Source organism: Fistularia commersonii, chromosome 15 (genome assembly GCF_037954325.1).
Source record: "Fistularia commersonii isolate RoL2024-O1a breed Wild chromosome 15, RoL_Fcom_v1.0, whole genome shotgun sequence".
In the NCBI taxonomy this organism is placed as follows: domain Eukaryota; kingdom Metazoa; phylum Chordata; class Actinopteri; order Syngnathiformes; family Fistulariidae; genus Fistularia; species Fistularia commersonii.
Window position 1 is genome coordinate 14983746 of NC_141298.1, and position 21911 is coordinate 15005656.

Genomic DNA, 21911 nt, shown 5'->3' on the forward strand with positions numbered 1-21911 from the left:
TGTTTTGAGTCCGTTGGAGACTGTAATTATTCCTTCATTGACGGGACAATAGCGAGTGTTCTACAAACAGGTTTGCAGCATATAAACTCTGAATCAAGCAGCATTTTAAATTTTAACCAGGCTGCACATCCCCATTGTTTAAGAAACGACATCATCCAGATTGTATAATGTTTTTCCCTATTTGGAGACAGAGTTGGCGGAACACACCTCAGATGTCCAGGAAACGATAGTCTTGCAGACGCTGAAGAAAAGCTCGCCGCGCTTTCACGCCTTGACTTTCGCACACTAATGAAAGCAGGTTGTCATATTCAGATGTATAATGGATTTTGACATTTATTGGCTAGGCAGAGCATCTCAAGGCCTTTCAGGCACAGACACAAATGACTAACTTGCACCTAGGGAGTCAAACTAATTAAATTGTATTGTCATCCTGCATCAGCATGAAGATTAGGAAGCCCTGGACATAAAGAAGATTATTGTAGATTTTTAATGTCAACCAAACTGGAGACAAAATGTACATCATAAAAACGGTAAAGCACGATAAAGCCAGCTCTGTTCATATTTGTATTACTTCATTACGTGTAAAAAAGGAGAGAAAAGAGTGAATATCAGTATTATATGACTGAGAATAAAAGCAATTTTGAGCACAGAGCTGAATAATTGCATATTGACTTTTTGCAGCAGGGCCGTCATGTGATGTATTATGAATCAAAAGATGCAGAGGAGACCGTTATGAGGCCACTGACTGACAGAGAACCCATAATAACGGGTAGGCGGTGGTTAGAAAATGTTTTAGGTGAACAAACTGGATCGCAGTAACCGAGGAGGTGGCGAAAGCTCGTGGAGCATTCCAGAACCTGCGCCGGCAAAAGCGGTTCCCGCGGTAAAAGCGGTGAACTCTAAAGCGTAGACAAGGAAGAAATAGTCGGGCTATTCTGAGCACAAAACACTGATTAGCCTCAAAGCTTGATCTAGCGGTGGGACTGAGGCGGCAGAGTGGCCGGCTGATCTGCCGGGTCGATCCCCCGCGTTTGGCGAACGAGATAATGAGCTCCTAATTGCTCCTGATGAGGTGGTTGGCACCTTGCATGGCAGCCTTAATCATTGTGTTGGAGTTTGTGTGTGCACGAGTGATAAAACTGTTTTGTTCAAATGGTTTTATCACGCATTAATAATATACGTGCTTTACGCAAGAGCAAAATTCTATATATTACGCGAAAGAAATGAACGAATGAATAAATACGTGTTTTGGGTGCGGATGGCGTTTCAGCACGGCTCTGCCGCCGCCGTCGTTGTGTGTGTGTGTGTGTGTGTGTGTGTGTGTGTGAATGGTGTAAAGTACTTTGAAACTGCAAGTTGTGATAGCGCTGTAGATTTTCATATATATGATTATTAAAACCCCAACATCTTAAAAAAAACATCCACTTGAAACAGCATAAAAATGTATATCTGTCCAACCAAACTCAACTGCATCCCCATCTTCTGCCTTGGATGTTGGTTGTACACACACACACACACACACACACACACACACACACACACACACACACACACACACAGATTCAGACACACTCAAGAGAGCAACATATCAGTTGGTTTAAGTAGCTATTAAAGATTAAATGTGCCAATCGAATACAGAGCAAGTATATTCAGTTTGCCTACTCAGGCCCGACCCCAAGCTAAGATTTTATTTACATTTCATTTATGCATGGATATTTCTTGTTATTTACTCTAAAGAATATATGTAAGCTCACACTATCAAAATAAAAAAAAAAATCAATAAGATCAGCTAATAAATATTTATTGACTATATTTGACCGAAGCTGTCTCGGCACTGTACATACTTGTTCCCACAAAGTCTCATTAAATGTATGATTTACTTTTTTTGCCATAAATAGCATTTTCTTCCTTTGGCTGCTGCAGAAGTCAGTAAAAACATGACATTTTCTCTGCGTCGCTTCCGCTCACCTGCAGCTGTTATCTCACGGCTGCGATTTGAAAGGTCAGCGGCAACTCGGGTCACAGTTGAAATTGCGTGTACTTGGTGCGCTCAGTGTGTTGTAATGCGTCCTAAATCTACCAATGCATCACTGCAGACCTACTGGCCAGGTGCAGTGGCTGATAGCCATTTTATTAAATACATTATTATCTCATCGTATTTTTGAGATACATGGATAATTAAAAGTTCAGGCCAAAAATAATATACTGCTCAAAAAAATAAAGGGATCATTTGAACAACACAATGTAACTCCAAGTCAATCACACTTCTGTGAAATCATAGCGTCCACTCAGGAAGCAACACAGATTCATTTTGACTTGCTTTAAGGACATTACATCAAAGTTGGATCAGCCTGGAGTTTGTTTTTACACTTTAATTTTGAGTGTGATTTCTAATCCAGACCTCCATGGGTTGATACAATTGATCTCCATTGATCATGTTTGTGTGATTTTGTTGTCAGCACATTCAACTGCGTAAAGAGCAAAGTATTTCATAAGAATATTTCATTCATTTAGATCGAGGATGTGTTTTTTAAGTGTTCCCTTTATTTTTTTGAGCAGTGTATAATGTAATATAATATAATATAATGCAATATAATGTAATATAATGTAACACAATGTAATACAATAATATATAATGTGATAAAATATGAGGCTTTTTTATAATTTCTTGATTTATTCAGATTGCTTAGACTACAGGATTTAATAGTAATTGTGAAACTGTCGCCCACGCCGTTTTCACGTGATTTTGTGTTCATTTTATTGTAACACAGACTGTTGCGGGCAGCAGATTGGAAAACTCAAAAGTTAAATGTGTCGTTTCCTACAGACAGCAGTGCCTGTTAGCAACTCTTGAGGATAACTTTTAGTTTCTTCCGTTCACTGAGGAGTTTTTAATCAGGCAATGAGCGGAGGCTGAGTAGCGGTCGTGGCATTGATGAATTGATTCAAGTACGTCGGCAGATGAGCCAGGTGCCGGGATATCGAGACGACACTTCCTCGCTGACAGTCACGTCTATCAGACTCATTAATACGTCCTCCACCTTCACCCCACCACTTGCACGTCCACTATCTCCAAGTTGTTTTTTTTTTTTCTTCCAAGTTTTAATAAAGAAGGGCGGCATGGCGGGGAAGTAGTTAGCTTCTTCCGCCTCGCAGCAGGAAGGTCTTTTTTCATTTTTATGCATGAGCCAATTGGGTAGCATGTAAATTGAACAAAATGAAAAATGTAATTGAAATATTCAGATTTTTTGGGATTTCATTTTGACATTAAAATCATTAATGATCATATAAATGTACCGACATTATCCGTACAAAATTAAACAAAAGGGAAAAAATAAGGAGTGTCGAAATTCAATATTGATTGAAGACACTTATTAAAATATTTAAAGAAAACAGTTTTGCAGGCCGGATAAAAAAAAGCGAAATGGGCCAGATATGCCCAGGTCTGGCGTCGGTTCTCCGGTTTCAAAAAAAGATAAATAAATCAAATAGAAGGTATATTGATAACATAGATATGTTTGTCAAGCAGCACAGAATATGACAATTCCTGCACTGAGATGTTTTTTCCACAGAAGTAAAAGGAAAAATCAGACTAATGTCAGAACATGTTTATTTTACAAGTGATTATCGGTGCCTGATACCCCTCCCTGAAAGAAACACAAACTCCTTTTTTGCACTACTTTGCACTGAGAAAACTATCCTACTGCTATTGTCTACATACCGTAACAGTATTTTGCACTAAACTGTACACCAAAAAAAAAAAACCAAACAGCTGCTCCTCTTTCATAGAATTGCTGGATCCAAAAAAAAAAAAAAAAAATCGACTTAGTACAGTTTTGAAAAAATCCGCACACCAAAAATGCTCTAAAAAGAAAAGATGATTTATTACACATATTCCACAAAAGATGATTACGTACACATATCTCCGCTAAGCATCTGTGGAAGAGCCTTGTTTTTGGCTTGAGATGTCATGCATGCGAGAATAAGTGTTTTGTGTTATCGGTAAAATAAATCATCTTTTCTTTTTGGAGCATTTTTGGTGTGCGGATTTTTTTTTAAACGCTACTCTTTCATGCCAATAAATATCAGTCTGTATCTGCGCGCACTTTATACTCTATAGCTCATAAATTCATGTTTACTGTTTAATCCAGGAGTGTCAAACTCAGTTTGTCAAGCGGGGCCGGAGCAGTAAAATCATAGCGTAATTACCGAGAAGTAACTCAAAGTCCAATTTTTTTCTTTGTTTCAGTGTAAAAGATAACTGGTAAATTATGAAAAAAAATCTTTCAATGTAATGAGCCGTTCCTTTAAAAAATACAAGACCAACAACGTGAGATTGATGATGAAAAGTAAGTGCAATTTAAACAATGCTGTGCCTCACTTCTGTCTTCTCAATTCTCCGTGCATTAAGGTTTTTATTTTTCACCACAGCGAGTCTCATAGTGACACCGAAACTTTCTGCATCCACACCAAACATACAGGTATTAACCTCAACCAACAAATAAGAAGAGGTCATTTTTTTTCCCAGAAAACCCTACACTCCATGTCCGCTTTTCTCTTTTTTGATGACATTTATCTGGTGAGGGTTTCGGGGCCGACGGAAAAGCAGGTCAATTTCCAACACTAAGATAAAATGCTATTTACCAACCCGGAAGCCGCATTGCTTCCATCTGCTGTAAGTTGAGTCACATGGTGTTGTGCTATGCTGCTAACACTGACTAAAACAGTGCACCCGTAGCAGACTATATAGCATTTATAGCAAGCCGTACGTTTAACAGTTCCCTTCACTGCTAATTTGCACTGGATTACCATTATATTTTTGATTTGATGACACCGTGAGGTTGTAAGAACCGTCTTCTCGATTCCTCGGTTTGTCCAACACATGCTGAGAAAATGAAAGATTAAATCTGAATTTTAACTTTTACCACATAAACTGGTCGATTCTTGCTTTTGGGTTTTGCCATTATAGACCATATAAACCTCAAGCGTTACAGTCCAGAGAACTCCGGATAGGACGTCGCTTAGGTTCTATTCTATAAACAGCGATAAACGGCTGGGTTACCACTGTTCACTCTTCAAATCCGGTTTTCATGCCCGAGTGGAAGTTCTGCACGTGCTGCGCAGTCAAACACCAATCCTCGCACAGTGCGCGGCATTCATAATGAACGGTCAGCTAACAGACTGGTGTTTATGTGCTTGTGAATGACACGGTCTGTCACTCTACCCTCTTCATATCCCAATAAGAAGCGTACTGTTGCTGAGAACAAGCAGCCTGTATGCACTTCACAGTTCACTTTAAGGGTCGTTTTACCCGTTAATGCCTGCACTTGGAAATGTTGAATTTCCTTTTGGAGGGGAGTTCTCCGGGGTCTTTCGGCACTCAAATCTAAAGGCATTTTCAAAAATCACTCCAGCCGTTTGGCAGAAAAGCGGGTGTTTAAACTTAATGGAGAATGACTCCTCCTTGGTCTTTTCACCAGCTGTATTTGACAAATGGTTCTACTGGATCTTAAATTCACTTTGTATTATTTTCAATTTATGTCAGATACAGATATGAGCCCCTTTCCGTTTCTTGTGTAGAAAGGTAATGAGATAACTACATTATAATCCTCGGTTGTATCTATTCTTTTTATTATAATTTTTCACTGAAAAAATACATTTAGAGAAAACTATAACAGTGACAACAAAAGAAATAAACAGATACATGAATTATTTATTGGTAAGTTTCATGAGAAGTAGCACAGATTCAAAGCAGCTGCACCAAAAGCAATCAAAACATTTTTTTTTATGAATTTACTTCTTAATTTTTTTAAATGTATTTAAGCTGCGCGCCTTCCGCTCTGACACCCGAGCGCTAAAATGATATTGCCGTCCTGCTGATGAAGGTGAAGGCCCGGCCTGTGATTCCACAACATTTCTCGCTAAAGGCCACGCAACCGCAGCCGGCAGAACGGACATCCGTCACAGCTCCAATCTATTTTTATTGCTCGCTCCGAGCCTTGTAGATGATGAATCCTCAGAGGTTGTTCAAATAAAATCTGACGAATCAGGCGGGGCTCGCAGCCGAGAGCCGCACTCCCGCTGCAGACACTAAATAGATTTAAGAGGAGACATGCGGGAAACTCAAATTTGTAAATGCTAAGCATAGAAAACGCGGGGATACTCGGGTTTACATTTTCATTACAGCCTGCGGGCTGTTTTCATTACACAGCTTCAGACTGGGAGCAAATTGAACAGGAATGAGAAGGGGGGAGGAATGAGAATAGGAAGATTTACATAAGAAAATGCACGTAGTGTTTCCAACGGGATCTGTGAAAGTCCCATCTTTTGTGTTGAATTTTAATTTGGCGACGGGACACGAGTTTTGGTTTGATTCACCAACCCGACGGCGCGCAGGCAGCGTCGAGGACAGAAATACAGCTTCACGGAGGGAGATACTGAGGACCGACTCCTCTGCAAATCACCGTGTAAATGATGGGATGTGGTCTCCTTTTTATGTTATTGAACCGCTGCCTTTTTAGCCGATGTCTATTACATCCAGAGCAGACAGAAACCGTCTGATATCTCCAAGTAAGGGTGGCAAGGTGGTTTGCGCTGTATCAATTTTGCATCTTCTCCCCTCCCGCAGCAGGTTAACTGGAGGAAGTGAACGGTTGTATACAAGAAGCAGTGTATGAAATAGAGCGATGGAAATTGGACCCAGCCCTACTTTGACTTGGTGCGCTTTGAGTGTCAGCTTTCTTACACCGCGGTGTATTTTATTTGTGCTAGTTCCTTTTTTTTTAATTTTAGTTGTATATTGGAAGGTTATTGTGATTTTGAAATATTAAAATAAAATGATATTTATTATTTTTCAACGCTCCAAAAACATCACAAAAATGCCGTCAATTTGTTGAGACTTTCAACCCCAGTTAGGCAAAATATGAATAAAAAAACATTCAAAATGTTTTCATTATATGAATAAAATTCAATTTTCTCTAAAGCACTTTGTGGATTTCATAAGCAACACTCCATAGTCGTTTATACAAAGTGTAAAGGTAAGAAATTGCTATATATACAGTGGTACCTTTATTTTAGATGTCAAAAAGTAATTGCGGCTCCCAGTGTTTCTTTTCCGTGGAAATATAATATAATATCCAAATGGCTCTTTGGATGTTAAAGGCCGCCGACTCCTGAACTCAATGACTAGAGGTCAAAGTTCGGGGTCATACCTCAATTTTCGGACTATAAGCCGCTACTTTTTTCCAATGCGTTTAGCACCAAGGCTTAAACAATAATGCAGCTTTATGAAATTTTTTCAGCTAACGAGCTTCATGCCGCCAAAATATTTCCCCTTGTTGCATCGGACCGATGAAATGACCCTGAAATTCTGAGCTTGTTTAATTCTGAAACCGAAGAAAACGAATTTTAACGGTTTTAGTGTGCAGGAGGAAGACCAAGATAGCAATCAGCTGGAGTCGGACAAAGCGGGGATATGAAATGGATGGATGAATGTGTTATTTATTAATAATCTTTTTTAATCAGCCACGTTACAGGCGCTGATCATAAACAAAAATAATTTCCAGTACGTATTTGTGGTATGTATTTAATTAAGAGTTTAAAAAATGTTTCTATGTAAATATCTCATATCCAATGCACCACCTTCCACTGTTTTGCACAGCCAACCACAATCACACTTTCATTTCTCACTTATTTAATGCCTGGTTAGCAGCGTCAACCAAAGCAGGTTCCTTATAGCTGCAAAATGACTTGCTAAATAAAGCGATTCTGATGTTACAAGGTGAACACCTGCGCCTTATCAACAAGTGCGGCCTATATATGTACACATTTTTTTTATTTTGTCATTTTTCATCTGTGCGGCTTCTATTCAGATGCGCTCCCTAGTCCGGAAATTACAGTAGCCCTCATCACCAAATGGTGATTCTCCAAATGGTTTATCTGCGGAACCGTATGAGATAGAGCGATAGAAATTGGACCGAAACTCGCATTTTCTCGGTGGGCTTTCCAACGGCGCGGCGCTTGTCAGACTTTCAGATGGAGTGTTAGGTTTAGTATTGGAATTAGGATTAGGATTAGGGCTCTGTTTTTTTGTTCTGCGCTTTCTGTCGGTGCTGGTACCAATTTAAGCTCCATCACTTGTTTTGGAAGGATAAAAAAAAAAAAAAAAAAATCATGGTAATGAGGGTTAAATATGTCTCTATGCGTGGCTCTGTGATCACCTGGCTACTGGTCCAGGGTAAACCCGGGTCTTTTGGCCATTTAGCTGGGATAAGTCGTCCCAAAAGTTGCAGGGAATGAATAAATGAATGAATGAATGGATTTATTAATTAATTGGTTGATTGATTAATTAATCGGATTGATGTTTTACGTACTAGAATTTTTTTTTTTTCTTTTTTTTTTTTTGGGGGGGGGGGTTCACTTTACAAATTCAGCAGTCACTGTTGGATCCTGCAGCCCGGCGGATGCAAATCCGCAGCCGTTCCGGTTTGCGCGCCGCCCGTCCGTCTTTGACGTCATCCGCCGGCTCGGGCACCGTGCTCGGTTGCGCGCACACGCGTCATCGCACAAGCGATGCGAATCGAAAACAAAAACAAAACAAACAAAAACAAAAAAAAACTTAACGTCTCTCATCCTCTCTCTCATTCCTCTACGGGTATGACGTCCTCACTTGGCGAGCGCACGGCGGCGTTGCGTGGAGCGTGTGCGTGAGAGAACCGCAGCCAGGGGAGGGATTATTTCGCACCCCCCCCCCCAAAAAAAAAAAAAAAAAAAAAAAAAAAAAAGGAAAAACCAGACCCCCTCCTTGCACAGCCAGCCTACCTGGCTGGGAGATTTGGATTAGGACTCCAGATAAGTAATCTCCCGGGGAGCGTCGCCCGGGACGGACACCGGCTCTCCACCACCTCGCTTTGGGATTTTAATTCATTTCCCCCTCCTTCTATCTTTTTTTTTTTTTTTTTTTTAAACTCTCCTGAAGGCTGGCGGACATGTCCGTCCGCGGATACTTTGACGCGGTGTTCAAACGCACGGCGCTTCTTTCCTTGAGGATTTTGCTTCTTGTGCCTGCAGGGTTGCCGGTCCGCAGCCAAGGGGATTCTCAGTCCGACAACAAAGTGATGGACAATATCACCGCCCGGCAGGGAGAGACGGTCTTCCTCAGGTCAGTCCCAACACGCAACTCTGCATCCGTGCATGTTTGTCCTCTTCTTTTGCGTGCAAAAAGCGCATCCACAAAGTTTACGCGCCGCCGGGGTTTGAGGTGTTCAGGAGAGAGAGGGAGAGAGGAAGAGAGGAGGACCAGGACTGGAGATTTGTCTGTTTTATCACGTTTGAAGGGAATTAAAAAAAAAAGTGTCTGGATTTCAGAGGATTAGTGTGTTAAAAAAAAGAATAAAATAAGACAGTCAATTGAGAAACGATAGTCTGCTAATCTTCCTGCAGCTGTTATGGAGAGACTTTGCGCTTTTAATTGTGCACAGATGAAGGTGGAGGAAAGTGCCATCAGGATATGTGTGTGTGTGTGTGTGTGTGTGTATGTGTGTTGTGGGGGAAAGACAAGGAATAACAGTGTGAACATTGCGGATTGACCCGCAATTCCCCGAGATTGGGGATTGTCTGCGGGGCCGACCTTTCCCCTCCTCCGCGCCCTCAGAGGCTTACCGGACACAGGCGGATTTGTGATGCCTTCAAGTGCTGTCGGGAAATGTCCAATGTCAGCCGCACACGAGGAATAATCACGCCGGTCGAAGAAACGGGAGGGTGTGTGTGTGTGTGTGTGTGTGTGTGTTGGGGGGGTTCCGTTAGATACCGGAGATGACTGAATGTGAGAAGTGGCTGCAGGCAGTGATAGGGTTCAAAAGTGCAGATCCCATCACTGTTTAGGTGTGTGTGTGTGTGAGTGTGTGTGTGTGTGTCTGTGTTGAGGACTGTCGTCACACTATTTTAGTGACACCATACCCACAGGATGGTCTAAACCAGGGGTTTCCAAACTCCGGCCCGGGGGCCGGAAACGGCCCGCCTCCGCATGTTACCCGGCCCCTGAACGATACCAGAGATGCATTTTTATTTATTTTTTTTAGTTTTTTTAAATCGTGGTCACGTCATCGTGATTTGTGCACGCGTAGAACGTAACATTCAATTCCAACCTTCTGCATTCTGGACCTCATCTGAAACCCCTCCCTCGAAAAAAAAAAAAAAAAAATTCTTGACACATCCCTGTCAAATAACATGGAATGATAGCGGAAAAGATTAGGTAAAAGAAAAGTAGATTCAGAATGCAGGGTATTAACCTGGTAGGTGGATTTAACTTGGTAGGTGTTTGTATCAGTTGAGAACAGTTGTGTCTACAAGAAGTTATTTTATTTTATTTTATTTTTTATCTGTAAAAAGCTTGAAAAGGGCTATTTGGTTATTATTTATCTCACAAATACTGTTATTACTTTATTAATAATATGATTATTTATTTTCTGTTTTTTTTGTTTTTTTTTTTTCTGTCAAGATCCCAGAAAGGGTTCATTTTTGGTCATGTGTGGCTTTTCTGGAAAACAATAAATGTTTGCATTTAGACGGCTCTGCCATCGTCAATCTTTTTGTTACAAACTGACCTGGGCCCCCCGGCAGAGAAGGGAAAAGTTATTTGGCCCTCGAAGAAAAAATTAACAAATTATGCCGTAAATCTCCACATTTTTATCCCCGCTGTTATTATTTAATGAATCCACATTGGCAGTACATTTAAATTGTGTTGCGATTCATGTGTAGCTACTTTGGTGCTCCGTTGTGTTCAAAAGTGTGCTTCGAGTCCGTATAATTTTTAATGTGGTATTTAGCGTTATATCAAGTCATTCGGCATGTTTTAGTTTCAGGCAGATACAGCACCCAGCTACCATATTCTACCTTTTTTTGTGGAATGTGTTTTTTTTCCACATGAAACAAAAGGATCATTAATTTTCCTAATATATTATATATTTCACAGCCAAGTACTTGCAAAGACCTCACTTTACGTGTTTGGTCAGCGCTACTGGGACAGAAACGCTGTATTTTGGCTGCAACATTTAAGCATTACATTTGGAGTGGCTGATCTCTGCGCTCCTTTATTGACTTTTTTTTTTAGAAACGCTGTCGTCTGAGGACAAACGGTAAGATACTGGGTTTAGACCTAACGTTTCAGACACGTGGAACTTCATCTATCAGCTCAAACGCAGCCGTGTGTGCGAGTGTCTGATACAGTCCGTTGGAGACCTCTCAGTTCATACGCAGGACACACTGGGAGGATTCAGTGTTTGGCAGGTCGCTCGACCCACATTGCTTTTCTCTGGTGTCGAATGGCATCATACGTTTTTAGGATGAACAGATTTTGGATGAACGGGCCGGTCTGTGTTTTCCTGTTTCCTTCGGCGGCCATGTGATTATCTTCCAAAGCCTTCGCCCGTGACTAAATCAGTAGCTCTCCGGAAATTTCACATCTCAGAATTAAAAGAAAGAATAATGCAGTCTATATTATTTCATCATTAATTTATTAAGATCTATCACTATTATTATTATTTTATTTTGTTATAATAATATCATGAAATATAATATTATAATAATTAAACATATATATATAATATTCTTGGGATGCGATTTATATACATACATACTTACATAAATTAAATAAATAAATATATGTAAATGATATATATCAAATATTATATATGTATATATGTACATTTTTATAGATATATTTCAAATATCCTTGTGATGCAAATTATATATATATATATATATATATATATATATATATATATATATATATATAATGCATTTACAGTATAAATATATATAAAATAATCTTTTGGTATTCAAATTAAATGAATTAAATTTATTTTATTTTATTTTATCACCCCCCTGTTTTGTAGCTTTTGTCTCATGAGGAAGGACATGTCGAGTCGCATTGAGATGAGGAAAAAATGAGATGCACCGCGGACACAAAGCACCCTATTTACTGCTGGCAACCACTACCAGAGAAAATATGACACGGAGTGACAAGAGGCCAAAATGTTTGGAACTCTTTCAGTGTTGAGCAAGAACACTATTATAGGCGTCTGTGAAGCAGCTGCACCGTAATCATCCGGAGCAATTGTTCATGTCAAAGTCTATCCATTAAAAGTGGTTGTCTTGCCACTGACATGCCCAGATTGGTATTATCAGTGCCTGACAACATCATTGTGAGCTTAATTACTAGTCTGACATTGCTGTGATTCTCTGAACTGTGCTCTGCTCATTCTCTCCACAGCTTTGTCCTTGGTCTTTTTTTTTTTTTTTTCCAAGTCCCTGTTGGGTCTTGAAAGTCCAAAAAAAAAAAAAAAAAAAAAAAAAAAAATTCCGCACATCTCTTTCCACGTCCTCATAATAGCACCTTTGTATCAAACATGACATCATTGTCTTTGCTGACTTAGTACCAGGGACGACTTGGCATTTCTCTGAGCTGCATCAGCGTCCTTTTTTTTTTTTTTTCTCCATCATCTCCACGCTCTATTTGTTTTTCCCGTTTCCTTCACTTCATCTCTGTTGACAGCTTTGTTAAAGTCAAACTGCTCGGGGAGGAAGGGGGCGGGGCGGGAGGTGCTAAAATGAGTGTCTGGCTGGTGAGTTTCGCATTACTCAGCATATTTCTGAATTTAGTTTTAATCCTGTTTTGTGTAACCATTGTGATTTTAATGAGTATCTCCATGACTGTGAATACCCCACTGCTTTAATACACAACAGTCCCTGCGAAGTATCAAGGACAGCCAGGGAAACCAAGTTTGCACAGCAATTGCAAATGGCAGAAAACTTTTCTTGCTCTTAAATTGGATGCCAACTGTGTTCGTAGCTTTGCCTTTTGCCTCTTTATGGCTGCAAAAACAGTTTTCTGTCACAGAAAATCCACTGTGTCAGGAAAGAGACAAGATCTGTTCTTCTTGCAGGGTCTGTGAGTCATGACAGTTTATGGAGTTTAGAGTTTAGAGGTTGTTTCTGCTTCAACTTTGCCACCTTTTGCTCACCTTGGGCGATATTGTGAGATTTGCATTGTAAACCGTCTTTTGTGACAGAGTCAAAGTCAACCTTATTGTCAATACTGTCATGTTTACACATAGAGCATTGAAATAGCGTTAGTCTAAGACCCTCGGTGCAAACGTGGACAAAAATTATAAATAATTTTTCACGGAGAACGACGACAAGTTATGCTGAGGCCGAAAATTGTAGCGTTTGATTTTTCAAGTGACAGGAGTGCTAAGGTGCAGTTGCTGAAAAACTGACAGTTTTAAGATACGATAAACTTTATCGATCCCCATCGGGGAACGTGTCAATAAATATGAATATAAATATAAATAGAGAGACAGTAAGAAAGAGCGGAAAAAAATAAATAAAAAAAGACAGTAAGGGTGAAATGAGACAACCGAAACTAAACGACAACATAAACAGAGTGACAATAGCAATGACGAGAAAAAAATAAATGAACAAAAATAGACAAAGTGCATTTGTCACTCGTACGGTATTTTGCATGGAAAAATCATTTTGCCGGAAGTTGCTTCCCAATTTAAAGTATAGTTTCCGGGTTCTCCCCTCCTCTCGGGGTGTTTGCCCCTGCAGAGCTCCTTATCCTGAATGGATTTAACCTCTTCTTAGAAGTTTTTAATTCTTACTAGAACATCTTACTATTGACATCTTACTACTCCACATTCTGTTTTCTTTCTGGATGCACCAGTCAGACCGCTGACAGGTTGTTAAACTTGACATATCAGGACCTGGGTGAATAATTTAATTAAAAAGTTAATGTGATGAAGCTAAAAGAAAAACAAAAAAAGATAAGATAAGATAAGAACAACTTTATTAATCCCGAAGGAAATTGTTGTGCCAGAGTTCCAGAAAATATAACAGTAATAAATAATAAAAAGAAAAAGGCAGAATTAGAAATAAAAATAAACTATAAACTATAAAGTGTCTCAGTGAAACTATAAAGTGTCTTAGTAAACAAGTGATAAAACTATAAGTGTCTTAGTAACAAGTGAGGTAAGGAGTGCACAATAGTATGATAAAAGGAAAAATTGTAGTGTAGCTGTTATGAAATGAAATATTGCACAGTTCTGAAAAAAAAATGGTGGTGTTATTTTAAAGAAGGGTAAAAATGGTGATGGTGAGTTCAGGATCGGATCATCTCTAAAACGGTAGTTCTTGTGCAGCGGCGTAGTGCTCACTGCCCGTCAAAATGGTCCATGTGAGGAAAAACCGCTAACCCACGACCAAGGTCATGGGCTCGGAACTGGCATCGTGTTGCGCGTGGGGTTACGTGGACAGACCGGTCCGGGGGCAAACCCTGAACCGTGTCCTTGCTGTCACAGCATATAATAGGGAAGTGAGAATCTGCACCCAACAATGGCAGAAAATGTCCTGGTCTGATAAGGCGCGCTTCTTTTTACGTTATGTGACATCCTGTTCCCATGAGCTCGGAGGAAGGAAACATGACATTTTTCACCAAATGGTACAAAGATATTGACGCTCGTGGCCGACGTTTTGTAATTTAAGCGGGCTCCGCTCGCACTGTTCGATGCCCATCACAGCGCTCACACTCCTGCAATGATATATTTATTACATTTAGACACCGGGTGGAGTTTTATGTGAAACTAAAAAGCAGCGATGTGATTGGATGCGTCAGCTGATGACTCAATTTCATCGCGCCTTCCTTTTTAAATTGTTAAGCTAATCAACCCCGCAGGTCTGCTAGTCAATCAGCCGCGGGGCCGCCAGACTTTTCAAGAAGGCTGATAATAATAATAGAGGGAAAATCAGCAACGGCAACATTTTCCGCATTTGAAAACAGAAACACGGATTTTGCTTCATTAGACAAACAGCAACTCCAGGTGTCGACATGTTCGTTTTCACGGCCGCGCATACGTAAGTGTGAGCTTAGTCTATTTCGATCTTGTTTTTCGCCGTTACCGATCCCTGAATATACAGCTGCTTTTTTTCATATTTATCCGAATAAGAAATTGAGCTTCTTGCTTTAGGGATTAAAGTAGGTGGATCATATTCCCGAAGCTTTTCTAAAGTATCAGATTTACCGCCGTAGGTGAAGTTCCCTGCACGACCAAAAAGACCGTGTTGAATCGCAGGTAATAGCCACGCACGTAAACCACAAATCACACACACATAAAAAAAAAAAAAAGCTATCAGAATCCTCCCTGTCATAAGAGATTCTGTGTGGTGTTTCAAACTGTGTATAACTCTGTGCTTCTCTGACATTCACCAAGCAAACACATCTGCACTTCAAGCAATTAGGCCAGACTTCATTTTTATTCCTCGCGTCAGACTTATCCCGCCCGCTCGTCCACACGTGTGTTTTATGGATGATGCGGCCGTGCACACGTTTCTGCAGGATTGTTTATCACCTGAAATGGTAAAAAAAAAAAAAAAATGCTTGGAAAAATTGGCGTCTGTTCTGAAACGGTCCCAAATATGTAAAGAGAAGCAGGTATTTTGTAAATTGTATCAAAAGCTACTTCAGACGCATGAATTCTGAAAAAAAAAAAAAAAAACACGTCACCATTGGACGCTTTGTGTAACCTCCTCGCGTTTGAAATTCACCCAGCGATCCGGGGAGCCCCGGGGATCCTCCGGGTTCGGGCAGCGAGGTGAGAAGGGGCTCAAATCGGCTCTGGCTACATTTACCGTAAGCCGTCTTGGTGAGCGGATGAGACCGGGGAGGAATCTTAGTTTTTGGATTCCCGTTAAAGTTCCCTAGAAAGACATTAGGGATGAATCAAACAGGTGGCGAGGAGGCGCTCTGTCGCTTATTCCGCCTGCTCAGCAGTGCCATTTAACTACCTGTCAGCTAATAGTTTTGCAACAAATACACTCTTGAGCTGTGCTTTATGGTTGAGGGTAAATGTGCCTGTCTGGGTTGTAAAAAAAAAAAAAAGGAAAGAAATGGGAGCAAACTCTCACATGGCCTTGCAGACCTGAACTTATAGTTCTTACATGAAGGCTTAGAGCACCAACATTGCTAATGAGAGAGACGGGAAGGCGTTGCAGAAAAGTATACAGAAGCTTGATTTTAATGAAAACGTGCATTAGGTTTTCTAACCTCTTTTAATTGGGTTTCAAAAAGACACTTTTTTTGTGTGTTTCTGTTCAAATGAGTTACATAGAAGGGAAGCGGTTGACAGTTTGCCTTCTGCAGCTCTTTCAGCACCACCGACAGATCCTGCCACGGCTGTAATTGAAGGCAGAGTTGGAGAACTCCGTGTCAGAGCCGATACCGTGCTGCTGTATGTATGTAACACGGCCAGACCTTGCTTTTTATGATTTTTTTTTTTTAGTGATCAGCTACATGTTGCTACATGGCGGCGAGTCAAAAAAAAAAAAAAAAAGAAGCTCATTGCAGCAAAAATACTGCATTTGCAACAGTCTAGATCGGCAACCGTTAACACCCAAAGAGCCATTTGGACCCGGCTTCCTCAGAAAAGAAAACACTGGGAGCCGCAATTACTTTTTGACGTCTAAAATAAAGGTACCACTGTATATATTGCTTTTTATTACCTTTACACTTTGTATAAACAAGTCTGTAGTGTGTTGCTTCTGAAATTCACAAAGTAATTAAATTTTATTTATGTAATGAACTCATTTTGAGCTTTGGGCTTTCAGAGCGTCTAGCGAGCCTTGACCTGAATTTTAAAAATAAATCACTGTGTCAGTAAACAATAAAAAATAAATATTTGCAAAATATCTTCATAAATATTTATTTTACCTGGTTTATGGGACTTCTGCTTCCGACTTTACCGGCTGGCGGGTATACCGGCTTTTGCGAGTGTGATGTTATTTTGAGCGGCGAAAAATATCAAATATAATTTTATTTAATATTTCAAGATCACAATAATCTTCCAACTTAGAACTAAAAGTAAAAAAAAAGGAATTAACACAAATGAAATTCACTTTAATTAAATATTTATAATTGATTTTCCCAAGCCACTCGGAGTCGCAGTGTAAAGATGAAAGAGCCGCGGGTTGCCGACCCCTGGTCTAAGACAGTGGTTCTCAGCCCGGGTTCTACCGAACCCCGGCGTTCGGTGAGTCAGTCCCAGGGGTCGCGTTGAGGTCAAGATATATAATTCGTGATGACACGACCCGCTCGGCTGTCACTGGCTCACGACCGTCGTGATGGTACATCGTGTGATTTCTTTCTTTACATTTTAATCCTTTCGTACTAGTTGTGATGTGCAAAAACAGAGAGCGGTTGGACCGATATGAACACCATGGATTCACATGTATGATGGAACGTTTTTATGTTTTTAGGTGAAAATCATGTGTTGCTGAACACGGTGATGATGATGATGATGCATCAATGGGTCATTTTGTGCACTAGTAAAACATATACCTATGTCTTGAATTTGAAAAAAAAAAAGAAAAAAAAAAATTTATTTTCATTTTTCCAATAATTGCACCTCCAATGAGGCTAAGAACCACTGGCCAGGGTGAACTAGAAAGAGTGAGAAAGAACTAGATAAAAAAAAAAAGGCACAGTTCCTTTTTTTTTTTATTGCATTAACATGGTGCACAAAAGCTAGTTGATGGTGTTGATGACAATATGAAAGAAGAAAGCGTGTGGCCGGGGTTTTGCATCTGTCTCCGTTCTGATTGGTTCAACAGAAGAAAGCAGGGTTTCTTCAATCGATGCAACATTGATTTTGTATTAACTCTCACTTTGGAGACTCTCAATGTCAGAATGAGACGATACCTTCCCTCCAGTTTTAAGGTGATTTCTATTCTTAGTCCGATTTTGGCCCCTGATCGTAAAACATAAGCAACAATTTCAGATATTTTGTTAATTTTTATTTACTCAACAGGAAGTTTGTCTCTTGTGCTCCCCCATTCACGTCGATGAATCCTAAATACGCCTACTTTTGCATTATTATAGAAACAATATACAGCCTCTCTACTTTTTCTGTATCTTCTCCTTTGTCATCACCGCCCCCTTCGATCGAGAAACCTCAGTTTTCTCCGGGATCGTGCTAAATCAGCTCTTACGATTCTGGCTCACAAGCCGTAACGCCATTACTTCCGACCCGGCCTTTCTCCCCCACAGATCTCCCACATCCGTCCCGGTTGTTGTTTCAGCCCCGAGTCTTCACCGATCCTGTCCTTTTTCTGTCTATCTGAAGTCAGTGTTCACTTGGATCTCCCCTTTTTTCTTTATCACCGCCATCCTCTGCACTTCGCCCGCTACGGCTTCGTTTGAACGGCAAGAGTCGGAGTCCCGTACGATCCGAGCCCTGCTGTTCGCTGCCATTTCTTTTGGTGTTTTCCCCTCGAGGCCACGAGGAGTTCTGGTTCCCGCTCGACACAGATGTTGCCGTGCAATATCCTCTTATTGCTTCTTTGTGTAAACTGCCCCAGCATGCATCACACACCCTGCTGCTATTTGGTGGACTGTCTCAGAGGCCTCTTTACACTGTCTGCCCCTTGATGTTTAATCATTTATTTGCTTTCCAAGCAATTTCTCTCAAGCGTTCGCTGGCTGTGACCTACTCATTTTAGTCAAGTCCTCTTTAGATTTCTACAGTTGTACATGACAAATGTGTGTGAAATTACATCTATCTATCTATCTATCTATCTATCTATCTATCTATCTATCTATCTATCTATCTATCTATCTATCTATCTATCTATCTATCTATCTATCTATCTATCCATCCATCCATCCATCCATCCATCCATCCATCCATCCATCCATCCATCCATCCATCCATCCATCCAGCTATTCTTGCGTATGTATGTATGTATGTATATATGCATATGCATGTGTTTGTTTATTTATTATTGTTTAATTATTATTATGATGAGTAATAGCACAAATATTTTTAGTTGTGGAAGTAATATTGAATATATATATATTTTATTCACTTTTTACAGTTGTATATGAAAGATGTGTGTGAAATCCAGGAATATCTTTTAGGTTAACTTTTATTTTTTGTCTGTCTGCCCGTCCGCCCATCCGTCCATGTGTATATATATATAAATATTTGTATGTATGTGTTTGTTTATTATTCATGTATATTTTTCATTTGTTTAATTATGATTATTGTTATTATTATTATTATTAGTGATGACACTAGTAGTATTAGATGTAGAAGTAATATTAAATATATATTTTTTATTCATTTTTTTGTACAGTTGTGCATGAAAAATGTGTGAAATCTAGGAAAATCTATAGTTAACTTTTATTTTTTATCTATCTATCTATCTATCTATCTATCTATCTATCTATCTATCTATCTATCTATCTGTCTATCTGTCTATCTATCTGTCTGTATGTGTTTGTTTATTTATTCATTTATTTTTCATTTGTTTAATCATTCTTCTTCTTCATCATCTTCTTCTTCTTATTATTATTATTATTATCAGTAATAGCACGTGTAGTATAGTCATAGAAGTAGCATTGAATATATTTTTTTTTATTCTTTTTTTTTTTAGTGTTCCAAAGCTGTGGCAGACCAATGATATGACAGAGCAGCAAAAGGCAGGAAACAGAGCTTTGAAATTGAACAACACAAGTATATTTTAGAGCTTAAATAAGAGTTGAGCTGTGTATATGTCCTTATTTATGGACAAGAAATTTGGACGCATTCCTTTTGGCACCGTTTGTGCATCAAACACGTGACAATGAACTTCTGCTGTGCCTCAGACCAACACACTCCTTGCCCGTTCTGATAATAAACAAAAATAGTTTTTTTTTGGCAGGTCACATCAGAAAGAGCCCGGGCTCCAATTTTGTTTGTGTCCGTTTCGATCCCGTGGCCTGGTTTGCAGATCTGATGCTTAAATAACCCCCCGTCAATTCATGCGGGTGTAATCTGAGGTGTAACTCCCCCTTCCGCCGAGTCAAGCCGCGGTTTTCCAGCATCGCGGCTCGCCGATGAGCATTTGGACCACAACCCTTGTCATTTTAGCCTCTACACCGGTGGAAACACAATCAGCAGAGGAGAGATAGTGAATATATTGGTAGGAAGACGCTGAGGTCGGATCTGCCAGGCAGGGAGGCCCGAAAGATAGACCGCAGAAGATATTTATGGATGGAGAGGGCAGGAAGTGAGTTGGTGTGAGAGAAGAGGATGCAGAGGAGAGGGTTTGGACGGAGGAACGTTATTTACTGACCCCTGAAGGGGGAACAGCTGGAAGGATGAGAAGAAGAAGAAAAAAAAAAAGGAGCGGTTGGAACGATCATTGCAGACTTTAACCTTCAGTTCAGGGGTTTGGAATCAAGGAAATACTGGCATCTCTAATGAAGCAAAAAGCAAATTGCACAACTGTGCTGTGTGCCTGAACATTTGAGATACACACTTATCCAGTCAATAAAACCCTTATTAATTATTATTATTATTATTATTACTATTTCCCTGCTTTGGTTTTTTTTTCTTTCTAATGGAAGTTAGTAGCTTTGACAGTAAAATGTAACATTTAATGCTTTACGCTGACAAAGTAACCCATCATTTCCCTATTTATGATACTATCATTTGCTCTTTATGATGTGTGTTTCAATATAAGGCCTGCAGGTTAATTATCATTCATTCTTATCTTTGACGGACGATTGGTATTATTATGATCATTATCATCCATAGTGATGTATAACAATCACTTCAAAATGTCAGATGCAGTCATCCATCTCCGTAGACTTGCATAAATAGCGCTTCATATTGCTGTTTTAATTTTCCCGACTACGCTGCTAAACTTTAAAAGATTTTTCTCACCTGTCCATGAGGACAAAAACATCCGCGCTGCAAATGTCCACCGACTTAGAATTTAGAAAAAAATCTGAGCTTTTTTGGAGCGGGAGGCGTCAAATGAATAAGGTGACCATGTCAATGACGTCCAAAGGAAATTGCGCTTTGCTCCTCTCATCTGCAAAAAAGAATACTTTTTCATGATATTCTAATATTTTAAGATTGGATTTTTGAGTTTTCTTAAGATGTAAGCCATAATCGGCAATAATAAAAAGGCTTGCAATATTTCGGTTGAGTTGTAATGGAGAATCTATGACATTTTTGTTTTTGTCTAATTTTCTGAGACAGTCCTGTATTAGAGAACTACATCACGCATAACCAGTTTTCGGCAAAACTTGTAAATTGTAGATTAGTAAAAAGAAAAAAAAATGCCGGATAATTCGTGTGACAGTAGTTTGCAGCAGTGCTGTGTGGGCAAGGATCAACAACAAAACACTGGCATTGCCTATTTTTATTTTAATTTTATACAGTGTCAGAGGCTCTTCCAGCACCAGTAACTCTGAAACATATCTAATGGACACGTCTTCTAAAAATGGATACTAAGATACTTTCTTTTCATGTAGCTTTGAGAACACTTCACTTTGCAGACGAGGCAGAGGACTCATCTTTATTGTAATTTATTTGAAAGTATCTCCTGTTATTTATCTCATTTCAGGCTCAAAGTGCTTTTTTTTTTTTTTTTCAAAGTTATTTTTTTTATATGCAATAGGTTGTCATATCTCCCCGTGGAAGGTAAGGATACTGAGTTTCTCTCCCAGAAAAGGATTAGTGCTGCATATAGACTCCAAAGACGGTGAGGCTGAATTAGAAGGGGAGGAACTTACTATTTTAGTTAAACTCTGTGAACATGTATGTTAGCCTATAGCTTATTACTGGACTAAATATGAAGTAGATTAATTTCCCAAGGCCCGCTCACACAGACAGGAGAGAGACGTCCAGCCCCCTGAGAATGTGATTAATGAATTCAGCCGTGGCCGAGGAGGGCCGGTGGCCTCCTGAGACGTCTTTCTACCTGCGCGCAACGCCCGCCGCTCCCAGAGCTGCACCGAATTAACATTTATGCCTTTCTTAGCTACTTTCCTAATATAGATATCATAAAGTAATTGTAAACTTTAC

General features: G+C 39.7%; 1 protein-coding gene across 4 annotated transcripts in view; it reads left to right on the top strand.

Annotated features, from left to right (window-relative positions):
- The window catches only part of ntm (neurotrimin), a 454899-nt gene that overhangs the window by 295032 nt on the left and 137956 nt on the right, over positions 1-21911 (top strand). For 2 of the 4 annotated variants that reach the window (XM_086160103.1, XM_086160101.1), the window contains one exon: positions 9070-9160. In XM_086160103.1, coding sequence (XP_086016229.1) covers positions 9117-9160 — 44 coding nt within the window. In that variant the 5' untranslated portion in view covers positions 9070-9116. Of the gene's footprint in view, positions 1-8821; positions 9161-21911 lie in introns of those variants that run through there. The other 2 variants (XM_086160100.1, XM_086160102.1) reach the window with 1 other exon arrangement.